At 34.7% G+C, this 21,707-nt stretch overlaps 2 protein-coding genes across 4 annotated transcripts; both read left to right on the top strand.

The window, feature by feature from the left end:
• Window positions 1-305: 305 nt before the first annotated feature.
• LOC135123543 (uncharacterized) lies at window positions 306-10,401 on the top strand. Of its 2 annotated transcripts, none has more exons than XM_064048307.1 (8): window positions 306-626; window positions 676-962; window positions 1,011-1,155; window positions 1,218-1,355; window positions 9,030-9,244; window positions 9,293-9,519; window positions 9,573-9,944; window positions 9,996-10,401. In XM_064048307.1, exons 1-8 carry the CDS (start codon window positions 374-376, stop codon window positions 10,315-10,317), a joined length of 1,959 nt encoding a protein of 652 aa, XP_063904377.1. In that variant the 5' UTR covers window positions 306-373; the 3' UTR covers window positions 10,318-10,401. The 2 variants fall into 2 exon arrangements, with proteins under 2 accessions (XP_063904377.1, XP_063904378.1); XM_064048308.1 differs by having other exon boundaries at window positions 537-626; window positions 791-962.
• Window positions 10,402-10,926: 525 nt separating this feature from the next.
• Window positions 10,927-21,668, top strand: LOC135123538 (uncharacterized). 2 transcript variants are annotated; one of them, XM_064048295.1, is made up of 8 exons: window positions 10,927-11,885; window positions 11,935-12,221; window positions 12,274-12,418; window positions 12,498-12,635; window positions 20,331-20,548; window positions 20,596-20,825; window positions 20,876-21,247; window positions 21,301-21,668. In XM_064048295.1, exons 1-8 carry the CDS (start codon window positions 11,654-11,656, stop codon window positions 21,620-21,622), a joined length of 1,944 nt encoding a protein of 647 aa, XP_063904365.1. In that variant the 5' UTR covers window positions 10,927-11,653; the 3' UTR covers window positions 21,623-21,668. The 2 variants fall into 2 exon arrangements, with proteins under 2 accessions (XP_063904365.1, XP_063904366.1); XM_064048296.1 differs by having other exon boundaries at window positions 11,732-11,885; window positions 11,930-12,221.
• The last annotated feature ends 39 nt before the right edge of the window (window positions 21,669-21,707 follow it).

Genomic DNA, 21,707 nt, shown 5'->3' with positions numbered 1-21,707 from the left:
TAAAATTGCGACTATAATTTGAGATTTAAACTATCCTATCTCTCAAGTTGGATCGAACTGCACATGGTGTGCGAATTTTATTATAATCGGTTAAGTGGTTTAGGAGTCCATTGAAGACAAACATTGTGACACGAGATTTATATATATTAAGATATAGGAATAACGCTCCTAATGTTGAAATTAAAATACAGAATATTAATAAGAAAGTGCATTAAGATCATGTTTTTCAATAAACTGAAGCTGAGTGTCTTTCCAAATAGTGAAATTGCCTTCAAAGATAAGTAATCTCGCCAGATAACCAATTGTTTTGATAAATATAGCGCTCACACTTCACCTAAAGAATTTGCTCAACTTTACAAATTTAGGTGCAAAAATGCGTGGTTTTGTCGTGTTTTTGATTACTATTGCATCTTTGCCTTTTGTGGCACCTACCCCCGTCTTGACAGTTTTCGAACTAAGTGTTAAAATTATCGAAATCACAAAAAGTCTGTTAGAAACAGTTGTGAGTTTGAACGAGTTTGCCGACACAGCTGATCCCACCAATAAAAAAGTAAAATTTTTATTTTCGAGCCTAGATAGCATCGCGGTTCAGACTGGAGAAATAAATGAAAAAATTCACCAAGCTGGTAAGTAAGAAACTTATTTTTCTGATAGTGTGTTCAATAACTGCTTCAGACGAAACCGTAAATATAATTACCAGGACGGCACAGAATTTACCAGATGATATTCGATTTGAATTAAAGTTAAATGAGATACATATGAAGCAAATCTACCTGAATATTTATTATAGAGATATGGAGAAGTATGTGAGAGATGCTGATGAGTTTGAAAATTCAACGTTGATTAATTTTGCTGATGGAGCTGTGTCCAATATGTCTAATTCTGTCGCATTTCTGATAGAATCGATCCATCAACAAGTAACATCTCAAGATTTCTTATATCTTTTTTCGGAAAGTTTTGACGTAAAATGTGTACCCTGTGTAGAGAGTTGCCAATAAAAGATTTTTTAGCCCACTATGAACAACTATTTTTGCACAGAGGGACAATCAGCTGCTCAGATATTACACAACTTTATGAATGAACTGCTTGTATTGAACGTGAAGAGTTATACTGTCATATGTGCGGCTTATATGATCAAAAATTTGTACAAAAGTGGTAAGGTTAAGGTTTCGTTTTATTTCAGTTGTATTTCTCAACCTATAACTTCAACGTTAAAGGTAATTTTTCCAAAGAAATAGAAGACACTAGTGAACAATTCCAAAAGAGAATTAACACTTTGATGTTAGCTGTAAAGCCTTACATGGCAAAAACCTCAACGGAATTGTGGAGGTGTGACCCCTACCATCATGAAAAAGGTAAATAGTGTCTGTTCGTAGTGTTTCAACCAACACGGATTTTCTTCCTTTACATATCATTAGTATGTGAAATGCTTAAAATCTACTAATTATAGCCATAAAAGTGCTAGTAAGTTCATGAAATAGCTTTGTGACAATAATCAAAGTTTGAATTGTCACTAACGGTGTCTACAAAATGAATATAATCAACAAACTACACATCTACTAGTCTGTATAACTAAAAAGTAGATACAGAGTTAAGTGTTTTTCTAAACGGTTTGATAAAAGCGAATAACAAACATAAACGAATAATCGCATAACAGTAACGTTAACGCGATAACACACTGATACGTGAAAAATAATATGTCGAATAAAGACATTGCTGCACTAGCGACTCGATTACTTTAGAAAGTAACTAGTGATGTACCTACGCTGCTAGCAAAAACTGTAACAGCGATTTACCTTCTACATCTTTGAGTAGCTAATCTTAAAGAGCTAGCTGAGTCTTGAGTACCTACTCTAGTGGTTTTACTTTGGAAGGATGTTCCCCATTCAAGACCAAAATCAAGAGGAATCTTGTTATTTTCGCAAAGGTCCTTTTTGTTGTAGAGGAACAAAAAGTTCATTTTCGTCACTGTCCAATTTGTACTTTTTAAGAACGAAAGGGTAGAAGTTCTTCTATGTTGATGGAGAGTCTTTCAGGAGCATCTTGACAAGTGATGATGAAGCTACATGGTCTCTTGATAAAAATGATATTGCAGATGCTTGGAGGTCTGCTTTTTCTCGAGGTTTGTTCCAGATTTACAATTAATACGTTGGGGAATCTTATAACAGAAAAAAATCTATTTAGAAGACCGTCGGTGAAGTTTGGACATAAGTATGAGATCAGCCCAACCGAATTTGGAAACATAGTCTTCAGTGATGAAGTACCGAGCTTTATCTCGGAATCTCTCTATAACTGGCTCAAAGAAAAACTGAAACTGTACATTGGTTTAGAAAACAGAGCACCTCAAGTGGTGTTCCTCTGTCTTGATCAATACCTGTGGCTTTAAATTATCAATTCGAAATGGTACCAGTAATTTTCGATCTCGTCGTCTAAGGAATGACGGTGCAGTGTTCCTTACTTTAGAAGATTCTCTTTTTTCAAGTGGTGACTTTTTTGGGGTTGTTTCCTTCAAGGATGGTGATGATTCTACAAATTTTGAAATTCTCCAATACTATTTGGCTAGCTATTCCGTCCTTCTGTTAGTTGTGTCTGGTGCGTATTCAGTTATCTAGATGTACATCTCTGCAGCTATTACAGAGGCGGATCGGTGGTAACGGCTACTTCTGGATACCTTCCAAGGTACCCACCTTGAATAGAATTACTCTGATAGCATGGTAGTAAAATTTTTCATCCCGTATTAAAAAATAAAGGCTTGAACTTCCTCCTTCCAGACAGCGTAGCGGCTTATAAAATTTATTGAAGGTCAAGCTGCCGCAATAAGGCCGATACTGCTACTGCTACTGGGGGGTCTGTGAGGTTGAAAAAGTTTATTCTGACTGTGGTAGGAGACGGTTTTTAGTTGGTCTCGTTTACCAGGTAATTAGGGTTTGTTCCGATGGTCCATGGACCTTCATTTTTGTAGATGAACCCATAGATACCGTTACGGAGGTTGACACTTTGTACGGCTGCGGTTGCTCGGACTCCAGCTCTCTGGAGTACTCTAAGAAATTCAATATTTCAAAGAAACGTAGGTCACCTGTGGCCTCGCTGGACGGTGCTGCTGTGGTTTCTGGGGAGGCGGCGAGGCTGAAACGGGGCGGTACGTGGAGGGTACGCCGTGGAAGTTATCCATGCTAATGTACGTATAGTTTAGCGCTTATGGGGAACAGAAACATGCAGTGCCCACGAAAGGTACTTAGTTACTTTTCTTCACTTTTTCTTGCTACCTGTCAGGTGACTCTCACACAGAACTATGCCTCCAAATTCCCAGAATCAGACACCAATTCTGTTAGTCCATATAATAAAGTCCAGTTTGTCGTGACGCCTCCTTTCCATGGTCCGAGACATCAAGAAGAACACCAACGCATCCCAGGCCGATCTTCTTCTCGTGGTGGAAGAGGTGCAATGTCGAGTTTTCTCGAATTTTCACTCGTGTTAGTTATCACTGGCTTGATTCATTTTGCTAGTAGTATTCTGTCATCGGGGTATTGGCTGAGCCTATGTAGTCTATATACAGCGTGTCGCATCCAAGTCTGGACATACGGAATTAACATGGGGAATTGTATTTGTGAAGATATAGGAGGACTATTAGCCAGTATTTTTGTAAGATCGTTGCATCGGGATTATTGTCAATTACATAAAATTGGAACATCTAATACGCATAATAATATATTTTTCCTTGATGCAAATAAATTTATATTTAGACAGTTTCAATATCATATTTCCATCAATGACGCTACTAAGAGAACTATAATATTTTCTCTTCTTAATTACTTATCTCGAGGCAATGTTGATGCCTTAAATACTGCACCTATTTCTCCGATAAGATCTCAATATTATATTTCAGCTCCTAGAAATGAAATATATACCACTCCGATCAATAATTCAGCTTCTATGCACGGTAAACCTCAGTTTATTCCAATCGGTTCGTCTGCGTTCCCAAATTTTAAGTAAAAATAACTTAGTTTCACGTCTAACGGCATCCAATTCTCTAATTCAAAACACTTCACTTAATAGTACTTTCACCACTACGACTCTGAGCTTTTTATATCAGAATGTTAGAGGCTTAAACTCCAAATTTGACTCATTTTCTAACAACTTATCATCTTGTGTTGACGAGGTTGACGTTTTAATTCTTACTGAGACATGGTTGCATGAGGACGTTGCAAATTCAGAACTATTCCCTGAGAACTATTGCATTTTTCGCTGTGATCGAAAGTATAAACATCTGGGTGTTGCCAGAGACGGCGGAGTTTTGATTGCCATCAATAACAAGTTTTCGTGTTGTACAGTTGACGTTTCCAATATTACCAACGCTATTCCATCCATCGACTTTGTGGGAATTCAAAAATCTTTTTCTCCAATTACTTGCATTTTTTTATCTTTACTGTTTATATCCCTCCATCTGTATCTATTACTGATTATGTGGATTTCTTTGATCTTGTTAGCAGTCTTGATCAAATCGATAACAATCTTGTTTTCTTCGTAGGTGATTTTAACACTCCTAAGTTTGGATCCGAATTAAACAATAACTTCAGTCATTGCCTTAATAACTTTGTACTATTTTGCGGCTTCAGCCAATATAATCATGTTCTGAATAACTACGACAGTTTGCTTGACCTTATATTTTCTACGTTTTCCTGCACCGTTTTGAGATCTGATTTTTTCCTGGTACCAGAAGATCCACTTCATCCTACATTATTATTCCATATTGATTTGGTGCCTTGCAAGAAAAATAACAATTTCTGTTTTAACCCTGATGACGCTGGTTTTAATTTTAGAAAAGCTGATTTTTCTTGCCTTTATGACTTATTATTAAATTATGACTGGTCCAATATATACAATTTTAGCAATGTCGATGACGCCTGTGAACACATGTACACTGTCTTATATTCTCTATTTGATTTGTGCGTACCCAAAGTTGGCTCTCCCAAGAAAACACGACGCATATACCCTCCTTCCACAAAGAAATTATAAAATGTCTTCGACTCAAATCGGTCATGCGTAGTAAATATGTGAAGACTCATAAACTGTACTTTCATGACCAGTTTCGGAAACTTAGATCTGATGCCAAGAAACTCATCGCTAATGCACATACTGAATACCTAGTGCAGATGGAAAAGAACATTACCCTGGATCCAAAAAAGTTTTGGTCCTTTGTCCGCTCAAAGAGAGATGTTACGCGTATTCTCGGTACAATGTTTTACAACGAATGAATGCAACTCTGATCCTAATATTATTGTTAACTCCTTTGCTGATTTCTTCAAAAGTGTTTTATTGACTCTTCACCTCTCACAGACGATGTTACTTTTACGAAGGTTAACAACACAGTATCGGTTACATATATATCTGAAGATGAAATTTTTGGAGAATTGAGCGAATAAAGAACTCTATGACTTCTGGACCTGACAGCATCCCAAGTTTTTTATTAAAAGATTGTGCCCATGTTCTCTCCAAACCGCTTTCACATACTTATCTTTAATATTATGTTGAAGTCATCTACATTTCCTAATATCTGGAAATTGGCACAAATCTGTCCGGTACTAAAGAAAGGGGATCCCTCCCAAGTCACAAACTGTAGACCTATATCCATCTTATGCAATTTTTTCAAAGTATTTGAGAGCATCTTGTATGCTCGTATTTAGGCTTCTGTTAAAAGTTATATTTCTGAATATCAGCATGGGTTTATGCAAGGAAAATCCACCATTACTAATCTAGCATGTTTCTCTCAGTTCGCCTCTAATGCGGTAGATAGAAATAGTCAAGTTGATGTTATATATACGGATTTTCAGAAGGCCTTCGATCAAATTGATCATTACGTCCTGCTTAAGAAACTTGGAACCTTTTGTTTCTCTAACTCTCTTCTTGCTCTTCTGAAATCTTATCTTTTCAATAGGCGTCAACAAGTTGTACATCGTAAATTTAAATCTATAGTTTTTGTCTCAACATGAGGTGTCCCCCAAGGATCCAACCTTGGACCCTTTTTATTTCTAATGTACATCAATGATATTACTGACGCCCTGGAACCCTGTAATAAATTGCTCTTTGCTGACGATTTAAAGATCTTCATGGAAATCGTGTCAATTGCTGACTGTGCACCGTTATAAAATTGTCTCAATGTTCTATCCAAGTGGTGTAGTTTTAATCGTCTTCGCCTAAATTTATCTAAATGCAGTATTGTATCCTTTACAAAAAAAAAACTCAATTACAACATATACCCATATTCAATTGAAGGAACAGTATTACTCCGCAATTTCAATTTCAAAGATCTAGGTATCCTATTTGATGCTCAACTTATGTTTAAAGAGCATATGTTTAACGCTATCAATAAGGCATTCAAAATCTACGGTTTTATATATAGAAACTGTCGAAGTTTTACCAATTTGACCATTTTGAATACCCTGCGACCTCACCTTGAATATGGTGCATTGATCTGGTACCCCATCTATAGAACATATAATATGTCCATTGAAAAAGTGCAACGACGTTTTTTAAAATTTCTCGCCTTCAGAATGGACGGTGCTTATCCTGTACGTGGCATCGATTACAATATTCTCTTGAATAGATTTCAATTTTCTTCTCTAGAAACTCGAAGAATGTTAACAGTCTTGCGTTTCCTATATAAGTTAGCCCATGGTAAAATCGATTGCCCTTTTATCTTGGGTTACCTTCGGTTTAATGTTCCTCGTCCTGGACTGCCTTATGCTTCGTTGTTCAAGCTCTCTTACAGCCGTACCAATGTAGCAGTCAAAGCTCCAGTAGCAGTATTGATGTCCACATACAACGTTCTTTGTCAAGATTGTGATTTACACCATGACTCAAAAAATTCGATTTTAAATCATGCTCGTGCCGCTTTAAGTGTTATGGAAACGTGAAACAAGAAAGAAGTTTGAGCAATGAGGCCAGAAGTGACTTCTACGGCCCGAAATCTACAAGAAAATGTGTTTGGTTAAATTTCGAAAATGATCGAAAATGGGTCGAAATTTGCATACATAGTGGGAAATTTCATTTTTGAAAAAGTTGTCTAAAAATTCTCAAAAAATTCGGGGACGTGGATCTCGGCATGCTGATTCAAAAAATTCCACCCCAAAGAGGGTACAATAGGGGATGCAATTTTGTTTGGAAGTCCTCTGAGTTTTTGAGTTATACGGGTCTCCTAATTGCGAAATTTGTGTAAGCGAAACTGCGGCCAACAACTATTCCAGTTAACTGATAAAAATAAACAATGTGCACTTAATATGACAGGTGAGATAAATACATATAAGTAATAAATATAATAAATAATATACTTAATATAATAAACATAGATCCCTTGTATCGGGTTAATTTTTTCCGGATCTTCAGTCCCAACTATCAACAATCGCGACTCAAAGAACTCCCAAGAAAATATTATATTTTTGTATCTGTACAGATAAGATAAACTAGTGTACACAACACCACTTAGTTCAGAATAAGTTAATCCGGCAAGCTATTCTCTCGTTATTTGTCGATCGTTATTTGTGCATTAATGGACCACCTACGGAACGAAATCTCCCCGCGTTTTAATATATCATTCTCACTTATCCCCAAGCAACTCTTCGCAGGTCCGAGACCTAAGAGGGAGCTCGCATACCGAAATCACATAAAAACTTGGACAATAAGCAAAATTAGAAGGGTGCTTTAGACCGATTGGCCTCTTGGGTACAGCAGGAAATATTTATAAAAAACTCAGCGAATAGACTGTTGGAGCATATAAGGAAAAGAAAACGTCTTTCAAATAGCTAGTACGGTTTTATGGAAGGTAAGGCATTCGAGTGAAGCAGAGAATTAAGCAGAAAACGTGATCGAGGAATCTGAACTAACGCCCAATACTTCATACAAGATTAAGCAGCAGTAAGAGGAAGATAGTGTGTGTAACAGCAATATCTATTGCCTTGTTATACAGTGTTGAGGTGTAGGGAATGATGAAACGCTGCATCAGTCCAAAATGGAAAGGACCCAAAGAAAGGTAGTACTGAGAGTGGCAAGGGTAGAACTGCCGATCGCACTGTGAATAAATGAGAGAAAAAGTATATATCGATTTGACAGAAATACAAAAAAGTGAGGAAATTGCAAATGGAAAAATAGCTAAATACTAGGTATAAGACAGTGTGTAGCAAAACCATAGTCCTCGACATAGACAAGTGGACAGCAAGAAAAGGAGGACAACTGAAATTTAAGCCACTTTCCCACCGGTCACTAGGCTTTTGGGTGTACAGATATAGGATAGGGAAAGTAGAAATCCAGAATGCTCGGAATGTAGAAAGTAGTAGATTCGGCTAAACACGCAGTGCTCTATGCACTAAATGGACAGGTAAAAGAAAGGAAGTAGAAGAGGGAATTCGTCAAAAACTAAATGAAAATAACATAACAAGGTTAACGCTCGAATATTCAGAAAGCTGGAACACCATCGTGACACTAATAGAAGACATGAGCGAAGAAAAAGAAAATGAGGAGTGGATAATATAAACTAATAACAAGACTTTTATGTGTGGACAACAGCGAAAGAGTACCTGAAGTAACGCCTCGCGGTCAAATGCTGTTTTTGCACTAATATCCGCCAGGTACAAATTCACTGTTGGTAGGTACTGATGATACTGTATCTTTAGCCCTGTCTGCTTTCCAATAACATACAGCGTTATTTATCTTACTATGTGTGGTTCTCTTAGAAGTTGCAAAAAGTGCAAATTTTAGGTAGGTTTTAAGTTGGTCCTTGCTATTCTGGCTTGCATAAAAACAGTGTTAAACGGGTTCACGTTGATCAGTCGTTAATTCTGCTCACAAGGCCATAGATTATACTGATTTATCATTCTTCGACTAATTGGAAAGACATTTGAGTCATTTGACGGAAGTTCTATCATCTATCATCATATATATATATATACACACATATCACTATAATCTCTTTCTTATGGCATTTCAGGCGTACTTATGTAAATGTAGAGTTACTTGCAACAATACCTTTATTCCAGAAATAACGTACATTGAAATCACGAACTTCCTTCATGGCATTATTTTAAACCAAATGAATCTAGATCCACGTAGAGAATGTCGTGATGGATGCGACACTTTTACATATACAGAGAAGTATAATTGTCAGGATGAATGGTGCAAGGAAGAAATAACATGTCCGAAAGTTATGAACTGCCGCTACATCGATTCGTCGATGGAAGTTTGTCGCTCCAGTGTAAGTACGTTGCATTTTTTTAAGAATTGTACAACCATGAGTCTTTAGAACATATTTACAACTAACAGAAGATACGACTATATCGAGTTTACAAACGGAAACCGTTTTGGAGAAAAAAACAACTGTAGCTCTAAAACCATTCACTTGGAAACTTATCGAAATTGGCTAATTTATGGATGCGCGTACTGTTACTGTTTGTGTGAAGAAGGGCCAAAATTCTTTTCCGATAGATACATTAACATGCGTTTGGTTCAGTCAAACGTTACTGACAATAAGTGTGTAATTGAGTAATACAGATTTGAACTTATAAAATGTAGCAAGTTTGTAGAGTTGTGACCGGTTTACGTTTCGTCAGGCATTATAAAGTCATTCATCTGCAAGTACAAGAAGGGAGACTTCTCCCATACGGACAAATTGATGTTGATAGTGTTCGTTGGGTACCACTTGAAGATTACAGTGTCCTTGACAAAACTTATCGCGATGGTAAAGACTACTACACGTTTAAATGGGATCAAAGACACCTCGATTTAGCTGACATTATGGCCGAAGAAGGAAGTGTTGTAACGGGGGTTGCATTTAAAAAAGTCGATACTCGCTTACATTTGCAGGTACAAACTACTCCATTCAACTTCATAACAGGGAAACTTACAAACAAATTAAGTTCTTTAAGAGATGACCCTGGCATCGCTCTTAAACATAGGTATTGCTAACAAATCTAATCTATTGATAGAGATTAGAACACCTGTTTTAGATTCGACTCACAATTGCAGCTTGATAGGGTCGATGTTCCTACTCGTTCAAGATCACCTTCGCATCAGTTTACAACGAATAAGTTAGTCGAGTTTACTAATACCGGTTATGAAAAAGATGCCGGTCAAACGACAGTGCCCTTCTTTGATGCGCAACCTTTAGAATCAGCAATACCTGTACCGTTGGTAGGAGTTGGAGTTTTTCATAAGGGAAAATCGGGGTTTGGAGGATTTATTACACCCAGAATTTTCACCTACAATTTCACGAAACATTTAGGACCCGTTTTTTCTCTAGATAAAAACGGACGTTTACGTATTAATTGATTCTGATGTTTAGAATAGTAATTATCCTGTGGGACAATTTACATAATATTGGATAAAACTATTAAATAAAAATATAAAGTTAGAGTTTTATTTAAATTAAATGAAATGCTTACCCTTTCGTATAAAAATCAAGTTGAATTTTTTGGTACTGAAGCAGTGATATTAACAGTGTCAGTACCCACTAACAAGAATAGAGTTGCATCAAAAAAGGACAAGTTTTAATGTTTGCACTATATCTTTATTTTTTTACTTTATCATATATTCTTGCCAAAATTATGATGACATTCTAAATATCATATCAGATAATATAATCGCTTAATAATCTTTTATTATTTTTAAATGAAACTTTTATGTATTAAAACATGTAGGTACACAGGGATTTCAAAATAGAACAAACACGTTAATTTGTTCCTCACTTGTAAACATCAATTTATCAAATCACTGTATTCAACTTGAAAATGTCTCTTAACTAGCTAGCTTGTAAATTTTTTTTTTCAAACCTCAGAAAAACGGACCTTTGTATATACATGGGAGCAGGCTCCCTCGATTTCCAAACTCTCTGGCTCGACATGGTAAATCCTGTTTACTTTCCTAATAATGTAATATACTTACTATTTCCCTTCCTGATCAAGTAAGAATATTCACATACTACAAAAAAGTTATTATATTAAAAGCTCCTAATAATAATAGCGACAATTCACAGCGCTTCATTTCCCGAATTTATATTGTTCCCAGTTTAAAGTGGTTTTTATGATAGGTCCATTGTGTCGAAGTTGATGAAGGGGATAATGGAGTAAATTCCTAGCCATAAATAAGAAAGTGGTCGGTTTCTTGCAGGGGCGTACTTTGTTATTCAACTCATATTGTCCGTCGTGGGGTAATAATGAGGTGATAATGTTTATTATCTTGTCATAAAAACCACTTTAATCTGGAAGAACTGTACCTTATCTCCGTTTTGCTCCGCCGACATTTGCTGGGCAGATAAAAATGTCACTTGTCAATTAGAAAGAAAAATAATAATAATAATAAAATTGATTTATTTGAATATGTTTGCAATCAACAGTCTAAAATAAATAATTTAGATGATTCTACAAAATAATTCGCAATCACATACTTATTGCGTTTCAAAGATAAGTAATCTCGAGGTTTAACTCAGTGTGTATGCAACGGGCATGTTTTAATCAATCTCGGACGCACATTCTACATTTTAATCCTTTCTTAAATTAATCGACGATTAAATATTTAATTCGCTTTCTAGAAACCGGCCCTAATAACTGTTTTTATATTAAAAAATCCTCTCACTACAGTTCATTGTCAACCAGTTTACAATGCAAAAATGGGTCGTGCTGTCTTGCTGTTCTTGATTATCGCATCCCTACTTTTTGTGGAGCCCGTTTCCGTGTTACCCGTTTTCGAACTCTATACAAAGACAACTACTGGAATCACAGAGACTTTATTCGCGACGTTTGAGCACGTAAGCGATGTTGCAAACAAGGAAAAACTTGTATGTTCGAGTTTGGATACCATCACAGTCCAGATTGGAAACATCAGCCAGCGAATTATTCAAAGTAAGAAACTTATTTTTTCACATTTTGTTCAGTGATTGTTTTAGTTTAGGCGAACAAATAAATGTTATTGCAAGGATGTTACAAAATCTACCGAGTGCACATCAGTTAAAGTTAAAGTTAAATGATATCCTCATGAAGCAAATCACCCTTAATGTTTATTATAGAGAGATGGAAAGATATCTCAGACACATCGATAAGTATGAAAATTCAGCTCTGATTAATTTTGCTGAAGGTGTAGTGTCTGGTGATTCTAACTCGATCCCGTTTTTAATGGAATCGGTATATCAACAAGTCACAGTTCCGGGTTTCTTTGATGATTTTTTGGAAGGTTTTGACGTAAGTTCGTTTAACACCATCTAAACCATATAAAGAGAAATATTGTCTTTAGGTCACTGTCGGCGATTCTGTTTGCAAAGGAAAACAATCTACTGCCCAGATAATACACAGTTTTATGAATGAGCTACTCATAATAAATTTGAAAGGTTACATAGTCACATATACATCTTACATGATCAAAAAATTATGCAAAATTGGTAAGATTTACGTCTTATGTTATCATCATCGTCATACTTTTAGATTTATCTTCTGAAATTAATAAACTAATTTTAATAGGTGATTTTAATATGGAGTTACAGGATCTTAGGGAAGAATTTCAAAGAAGAACCAACAATTTAGTGGCAACTATTAAGCCTTACATGGAAAGAGCTTCATCGGCACTGTGGAGGTGTGATCCGCAAAATCATGTTAAAGGTAAATATTATAATATTCAAGTTAAATTTTGTCAGTTTTATTTTTTTCGGAAATGTAAGTTTATATACTTAGCACATTATCAAATATTAACTTTGGACCAGTTACTAAAGACTACTAAGTATGTTAGAATTTTTTCGCATACAGATAACTTTGGCGGAAAATTTATATAAAAAAAATAACTGCATGCATTGAATAAGATTTTCTCAAGAAAACTTCAAAATAACGTAATCAAGTTTCTGATGATGGTAAATATATCGGTTGTAACACATGCAGTGTAACACTGATAAAATATTGTTTCTTTAAACATCCTGTATAAAGTTTGGAGAGTACTTCTGACGTTCTCAGAATCGTTAGCCAAAAATGTTTATCAAAATTATGGATACATTATTAATGTACTAGCTGACCCCGTGAACTCCGTTTAACCTACAATTTAATTTTGAATCTGCAAAATCGAATGCTATGAAATCTTGCAGATGTTTTAAACATATATGATAAGCATAATAAATTTTTATTCAAAATATACAGGGTGTCTCAGAAATAAGTACATTAATTTTAACCAGTAACAGAACTCGTGAAACGGAACAACTTTTTTATCTAGCATTTTTTCGAAAACTCAAGTCGAATTTCGAATTTTCCCACCCATATATTCACGAGCCGTCTATGTTCACCTTAAATAATAACTTAAATAATAGCAACACTACAACAATGAAGAAGGTACCGTAGCAACCGTTTTGACACTGACAATCATTTTTATGTCAATGTTTTTATTAAACGTTGTCTCTTTAAAGTTTGTGTGGCACAGATTTCTAATTTATAGACGAAATGTGTTGAAATGGCTTTGTTTTCAAATTTGGAATGCACCGATATCGTTTTAACGTACGGTGAAGCTCGGGGAAACGGCACTCGCGCCCAACGAATTTTTTCAGAAAACCTCCCAAATCGTCGTCTGCCAAATGTGCGCACTTTTAAGAACGTTGCAGCATTTTCGAGAGTACGGATCTTTTAAACCTGCACCTCAGGATCGGGGTAAGTTACGTAGTAATAGAATTGCTAATATTGAAGAGGCTGTTTTGAAGAGTGTTGAAGATCGACCGAGCACTAGCACGTATCACTGTCTAGTGTGATGTATCGGAGAGTAGTATTTGGAGGATACTCAGAGAACAAATGTACCCCTTTCAGGACCAGAAAGTTCAGTTATTGAAACTGACAGACTTACCACGTAGGCAAAACTTTTGTGAGTGGGTTAATAGAAAAACAAACGAACAAGCAAATTTTGTATCTCTTATACCATCAACTGATGAGGTCGGTTACACGAGGGAAAGTGTTCAACACCCACATTTGGGCCGATGAAATTCCGTACGCCATTAGGGAGCAGGATTTTCAATTTCTCTCTAAATGTTTGTCACATTGACAAGATTAGGAAAATACGTACCCTAGTAACTGTTTTTGACCATAAATTATTAATTATAATAATTATTAGTGACCATGGGTAACTGAGAATCCATGGGCGGGTAACCTTAATTGGGGTATAACTTTAACAATTTTTAACTTGATAATTAAAAAGTTCTTGACAAAACTCTACTAAAAAAAGTTGTTGAGTTCAATGAGCTCTATAACTGATTAAAATTAATGTACTTATTTCTGAGACACCCTGTATTTACTTATCCCATCCAAAAAATTGATAACGTCAGCCCAAAATTTTGCCAAATGAATTCTATCTAAAATGTCCAAAATAGGATGAGACTATACTTATGATTTATCATTATTTTTTAGTTTTGCTTATAGGGGGTGTCTCAAAAAAATTAATCACTGAGTCAATTTATTTTATTGGTTGAATCAAGAATTGCAAAACTGAATTTTGAAATATTGCAGACGTTTTGAAGTTCCTGTTTGACATGGTAGGTTTTCAATCAAAATATATCTGTTTATCAAGCCCAAAAACTTGAAGACGTCATCTCAAGATTTTGCCGAATAAATCCTATCTAAAATGTGGAAAATATCATCAGTATATTTTCGTAATTTATCATTGCATTCATTTTTTTAGATTTGTTTTTACAGTGACTCAAAAAAATATATGGATCAGTCAATTTATTTTAGTGAATAACTCAATAGTTGCAAAAATGAATACTTTGAGATCTTGCAGACGTTTTAAAGTTATTGTAAGCATGGTAAATTGTTAAGAATATTTATTTATTCCCCCCAAAAAATTGATGGAATGGCTCATTCGATTTTCGCAGATAATTTTGGGAATACAATACAATTATTTTTAGTATTACCTTAGATCATATAATGAATAGATACCACCATGCCGTGTTCTTTCCCTAGAAGAGCCTGTGACGACATCCTCCTGTCACACATCTCTCTCGTGCATGGAGGGATTACAATGAAGCTATCCTTGCCTGATCACTATTTGAATTTTGCGCGCCTAAATTTTAGGAAGTATGTCTGAACCACTGAACTAACTTCGTACGAAAGATGTTGACAGCTTGATTTTATAAATAATTCACAGTAGATAATGAAAGGAATAGTAAATTATTGGGCAGCAATTGTGATCCTTTATGATTACATCACTTAAAATAGGATCTTTGTTCTAAATTCTAAAATTGTTTTTTGTACAACAACTCGAAAGAGAGGTTAGAAGAAACATCTGTCAAAAGCGATTTGTTGCGCTGGTGCGGTACAAGGATGGAAGTGAAATAGACATATACAGATGAAATGCATATAACAAAGATGAAGATGTGGTGATCACACAAGGATAGCATTATACTACTCCTCTTGACGTAGAAAACGACAACAGATAGCTTCATGTCTAGTCACAGCTTTCAGTTTGAGTATTGGTATCTATTTATTATATGATCTGAGAGTATTACACTGCACCAATCCAAGGTGGTATACGTGTTGATAGTAAATGTTGATTAGGTCATCACAAAATTGTGTGAAGAAAAGACTCAACTCGAAAATGTTTCATTATACTTTTGGTGCGAAGGAAGTTCTGTCGAAACAACGTTCGATCAATTTTTTGACAATGGTTGATATAAATAAAACTCACCATGTTTAGTTAAAATTCACTCTTACAACGATCCTACTGGTTTTCTAAGCTGCTTTAGCTTTACAGACAGCTCAGTTATTTGCCACGCCGATGCTCATTTCTAGATTAAATGCTCACAAAACGCGTAGATGTTCAGTTTGTGTCCGGGGAGATACAATGTTTCCAAGTAGGTACTCAGTACATAGAGTAGATGCTCAGGTATATAATAGTAATAATCAAGTAGGTACTTCGTACTCCGAATATGAGTATCTACTCAGTTTTATTCATACCACCCAATGTCTCGCTTCAATGTTTGATTATGTTGATTATGAGCACCACGCTGATCAACTTCCATATCTGAATTACCCATGAAATAAATCATTGCGGTTTGCACCTGTAGTTCGTCGCACATTTGATTGACTTCGTGGACCTATGTGAGCTCGTCGTCTTCTCGACATTTTAATGAACTTTATAAAACGACACAGAATTATTTTCACAGTCAATCAAATCTATAAATTTTGTCTTGAGAATTTTAAAATATTGAAAACTTCAAATTAAATCCTCGAATAACGGTAAAGTTTGAGGTTTTGTCGAAACCAACAAAGTGAATATAGGTAAATAGAATGGCAGATCAAAATCAATAAGAAACTTTCGCAATGTGTAATTAAATTCACTTTAACCAAGACTTTTCTTAAAATAAACGACGTTTTTTTTTACGAAAAAACAAAGAGCGATTTGAAATGCAATATACTTTTCACAATCGCACGGAAGAATTAGTTTTGTATGATACGTCAGTTAGACGATAGGTCCGTCAGAAACGCCAACTATTGAAAGTAATTCGAAGTGGCGATTCCCATACAAAATTTTTAGAATTTTGTTATTTTTTAACTGTTCTTTTAAGTTATCCTTTTATTTTTTATTTATAAACCATGTTTATACAAAATGTTTCAAATCGGTCAAGCCGTTTTTGAGTCTTAGCGAGACTAACAGGAACAGCAATTGATTTTTATTTTATAGACGATTAAAAAATGGGGGTTGGTGGTAGAAAGGTGAAAATTTAGGGTTATGTGTATTTTTTGATGCCAAATCTTAAAAAAATAAAAATAAAAAATTTTGTCCAAAAAATATACAAAAATTGTTTAGGGTGGTCCACCCTTATCACTTAGGGGTTTAAAAAATAGTTTACAACCTATTCTCAGACCTACCGAATATACATAAAAAATTTCATACAAATCGGTCAACCCATTTCGGAGAAGTTCGGTTACAAACACTGTGACGCGAGAATTTTACACATAATGCATTATTATTTTAGAACAAATTTCATTACCATAAAAAAGGTTATACTGACTCGACCTTAAAAGATAGACATATGCTGTCGCGGACTTTTCTTTAGAACTTTTAGAGGGGAACAATTTCGTCATACATGATTTTTACGTAACTTTAACCGTTTAAGCAGCGTAAGCAACGGAAGCTGTCAAAGGAGGAATAATTTTCCCGTTTTTCCGAATTTTTCATTGCTACTTCGCTCCTAATGATCGTAGCGTGATGTTATATAGCTTATATGTAGATATGATACATGGACTATCCAACACAAAAAGATTTTTTGAATCTGAACCAGTAGTTTCTGAGATTAGCGTGTTCAAATAAACAAAAGCTTCAGCTTTATTATATAAGTATAGATTACAGATATACTTAGAAGAAAATTCAAAATTTTGTGCATAAAAAAATTTAAATTAAACTTTCGTCATAGTATATTTTATTATTAAAAGATAATTTTCAAAATACGTGAAGTGATTACCATGAAATTTTGGACAAATTTTAACATTGTCGTATAAAATGTAAACCAAAATTTCTGTCTGTTTAACCCCACTAGTAATTTGAAGCTGTTATTTAAAATTTTTATAAATAAACTGTGCTTGAAACTTATATTGCAAAATGCTTTTTTACTTGTACATATTTCATATTTTATTTATGTTTTTAATCTTACACATCTTGGTTATATAAAAAAATCTGTAAAGTGAAACTTTTTAAATGCGTTAGAACTATTAGATTAGAACCTAGATAACAGATGCACCGATATTTTGGTGAGACACTAAAAGCTTGACTTAGTGATTACGAAATACCGATCAAAATTCATCTATTTATCTTTTCCAGAAATTTGATAACGTGATCTCGAAAAAAAAATAATATAAAGTTAATGCTCTGAACTCCACGATGATTTGTGTTTTAATAATATACTACTATCTTTTTTTAATTATTTACGCAGAATTGCTAAAACCGAAATGTCTTGACCGATAAAATGAGTAACATACTTATTTTTCTGAAATTTAAGGAACACAATAATAGCCACGTGTAGTGACATTGAAATGTCAAAACTGTGATATAAGGTAGAACATTTTAAATAGCACCTCATTATTGAGAGTTTATTTCACACATGATATGAAATTAAAAAAAAAATTTGGTTGGTTTTTAATAAAACTGGCAAATTAATTTCTACACTGCCCCGCAAAATTAACGCAAAATTCTAAAAGTGGAAATCGTACGCCCGGACCTCAATCCCATCGAGCATTTATGGGACATAGTGGGAAAAAGAATTAAAGCATTACAGCACCCTCCTACTACCCTCCCAGAGCTAACACTAAGATTAACGCAAGAATGGCAAGAAATTGATCAAGAAGAAGTTAGAAATTTGATTAACAGTATGCGAGCTGTTATCAATGCTCGAGGAGGCAATACACGTTATTAAGTCTTAACTGAGCGACATTTAAAGCATTAACAAATAAGATGTTATTTTTTGGTTTTTTGTAATTTGTTCCCAAATCATTATTAGTTTGTTATTTTTGTTCTAGAATTTCTATATTTGATTTAATAATTACGAATTAGGGACCAAAGTGGAAAAAATAACAACACTTTTGATTGATGTAAAACAGATAACGCGTTTTACTGTAATCTGGAGGCCCCAGTCTAGATTTTTATTTGACACATTAACCAAAGTGTACTTTGCAAGATTAAATTACAGTTTATACCGAGAGAGCAACAAAAAAAGGACGAAAAGCAGCCATGGATTTTTGTAGAGTTGTCTTTGATAGATTTTTCTTCTTGTTAGATTATCTTCACTATGAAAGTTAGAGATAAAATGCGACGATCAAAGATAAGTCTTCAAAAATCCATGGTTGCATTTCATTATGAATTGTAGTACTCTCTCGGTATTTGAAAGGCCACAATGAATCCGTTTGAAATCGTGGTAATCATATATGAATATATGAATTAAATTTAGTGAATATTTTTTTCTAAATTTGTGTTTTTAGAATCACATTAAAGCACTCTCCTTAGCTGAAAACAATGCTTTAATGGATTCTCTTAAAGTAATGATTAAAATTTGACAGTGATGGGCATGTGTTACTCTGGAGCGATTTAATTATTTATTACTTACTTTTATTTGTTATTTCTACATGCCTTTTGTACAAAAGTAAGATGTTTTTATCTATTGTGCTAACCTAAACATCTCGCCAAAAGTAGATAAGTATGTGAACAAAATTGTAAAACTCGCGAAAAATTCAAAATTTCTCCTAGAACTGTAGAATCGTTGTGTGTTTTTTGTTATAGCGAAATGCGTTTAAATCCAAAGTGATAACCCCCAAAGCTGAAAAAGCGCCTCTAAATTAAAAAATATGGAGGAAAAATTGTTTATTCCTTCATTTTTGAAGGGGAAAAACTTTTGAAATAAACTAATAAGGGACTTTCTTCTCAGCTGTAAAAACGCTCCCCAGTGTTCAAAAAGGAAGTCAAGTGTTACCATTACAAATCAAAATAAATAAATTTGAATTTCACAAATTTAAACACACAGAAAATAGAATTCTTGATTAAAGCATAAAGTAACTGGATGGTAATATGAAGCTCTAGCGGTGGTGTGGCGGCAAATTTAAATAGTGTTAGTTGAGAAACGTGATAGGACGTTGTAACGACAGCGGAATTCAAATTCGTCGTCGCAGTCTGTCACCATTCCTTGATGATTTTATTCTATGGACAGGCTGGCATAACACACACACGACACAGAGGTGTCAGTTTTTTTGGGCATACTGTCCATATTTGGGTAAGAAATATTTGACTGGTGGATAGTAAGTTCTGACCATATTTGGTAAGCAAAGTGTTTCGATTGACTTCTTGGAAAAATGTTTATACAAGAGACAAAAATAATGAAGTTATTTGAAGGTGATTGAAAACTAATTTTGTGGTACATGCAGAACAAATTAGAAATAACTTATGTACAATGTGAAGCTTGTCTATCATTACCAGAAAGTTAGTACCATATATTTTAAGTCTAAAATGAATGCTGTTAGGGCGTTGTGATAAATGTCTCTAGACCTGAGTGTTTTGATATTGAAAATATTACTTGTACCACAATGAAAGCTTTATTATTACAAACACACTCTGATCAAAATTTGTTCCTGAATTTAGTCAATGAAAGATGTCTTGGTTAAAGATGGAATACCAATTTAAAGTTCTTACAAAAAATAACCACGGGTGATACTTCTTTTCTGAAGTATCTAGAATATTTTAACCTATGTGTTCCTTGACATCCTTTTCCCCTAACCACTGTCATCGCTTTAAAACAGTCCAATGAGAATATATTTCGAACTATACGGTCTATCTCATTTTTGTTCTAGACGAAACTTACATCGAGGTCACAAATTTCCTCCACGGAATCATTTTAAACAAAGTAAATTTAGATCCAAACGAAAGATGCAGTGAGGAATGCGACGTTTTTACTTATACAACAAAGTATCAGTGTCATGATAATAAGTGGTGTAAGCATCAAACAACCTGCCCAAAAATCATCAATTGTCTCTACATCGATTCCTCGATGGAGGTTTGTCGTTCCGAAGTAAGTATATTCCCCTAATACTACTGCCAATAATTATGAGAGCCTAGGGCATGTTTAAAACCAACAGAAGATACGATTACGTCAAATTCGGAAACGGAAGACATTTTGGAAAAAGAAAGAGTTGCAGCAGATCTAGAACAACTGGCTTGGAAACTTACCGAAACTGGTTGGTCTATAAATGCTCCTATTGTTACTGTCTATGTGAAGAAGGACCACCATTCTTTTCAGAAAGGTACATCAACATGCGTTTGACTGAGTCAAATAAAACCGACAATAAGTACGTTGCGGAACCATACTAAATTGAATTTATAAAACGTATGTTTGTAGAGTTATGACGGGTTTGCGCTTTGTCAAAAACCGCCAAGTCATTCATTTGCAAATACAAGAAGGCACACTTCTTCCGTATGGACAGATTGATCTTGACACCCTTCGGTGGGTCCCTGTTGAAGATTATAAAGTCACTAATAGCTCTTACCATCCTGGTAAAGACTACTATACCCTTAAGTGGGAGGAAAGAGATTTCGATTTAGCCGACATTATGGTTAAAGAAGGAAGTATCGTGACAGGAGTTGCGTTTCGGAAAGTCGGTACGCGTCTACATTTGCAGGTTCAAGCAACTCCGTTCAATTTCACATCAGGTAAACTTAGAAACGGGTTTAGTGTTTTAGAAGATGATCCTGATATTCGTCGTAAACACAAGTAATTTTAAATCAAATCGAGTTAATTAATACATATCTAATCATTATTTTTAGATTTGCAAAACAATTAATACTTGATAGGGTCGATATACCTATTCGCTCTGATTTACCTTCGGATAAGTTTACAACGAATAAATATGTAAAGTTTGCGAATACTGATTACGACAAAGATGCTGGTCAAACGACGATACCGTTCTTTGATGCTCAACCTTTAGAATCAGCAATACCTGTACCGTTGGTAGGAGTTGGAGTTTTTCATAAGGGAACATCGGGGTTTGGAGGATTTATTACACCCAGAATTTTCACCTACAATTTCACGAAACATTTAGGACCCGTTTTTTCTCCAGACAAAAACGGACGGTTACGTGTTAGTTGATTCTGATGTACAATACTGGATAAAACTAATAAAATAAAAAATATTTTGCTAGAGTTTTACTTATATGATATGAAATGCTTACCCT

Source organism: Zophobas morio, unplaced genomic scaffold, assembly GCF_036711695.1.
Source record: "Zophobas morio isolate AGI-343-1 ecotype UQ-CSIRO unplaced genomic scaffold, CSIRO_AGI_Zmor_V1 ptg000006l, whole genome shotgun sequence".
NCBI classification, from domain to species: domain Eukaryota; kingdom Metazoa; phylum Arthropoda; class Insecta; order Coleoptera; family Tenebrionidae; genus Zophobas; species Zophobas morio.
Note: the sequence above shows the minus strand (reverse complement) of the source record. Positions and strands in the feature narration are given on the sequence as shown.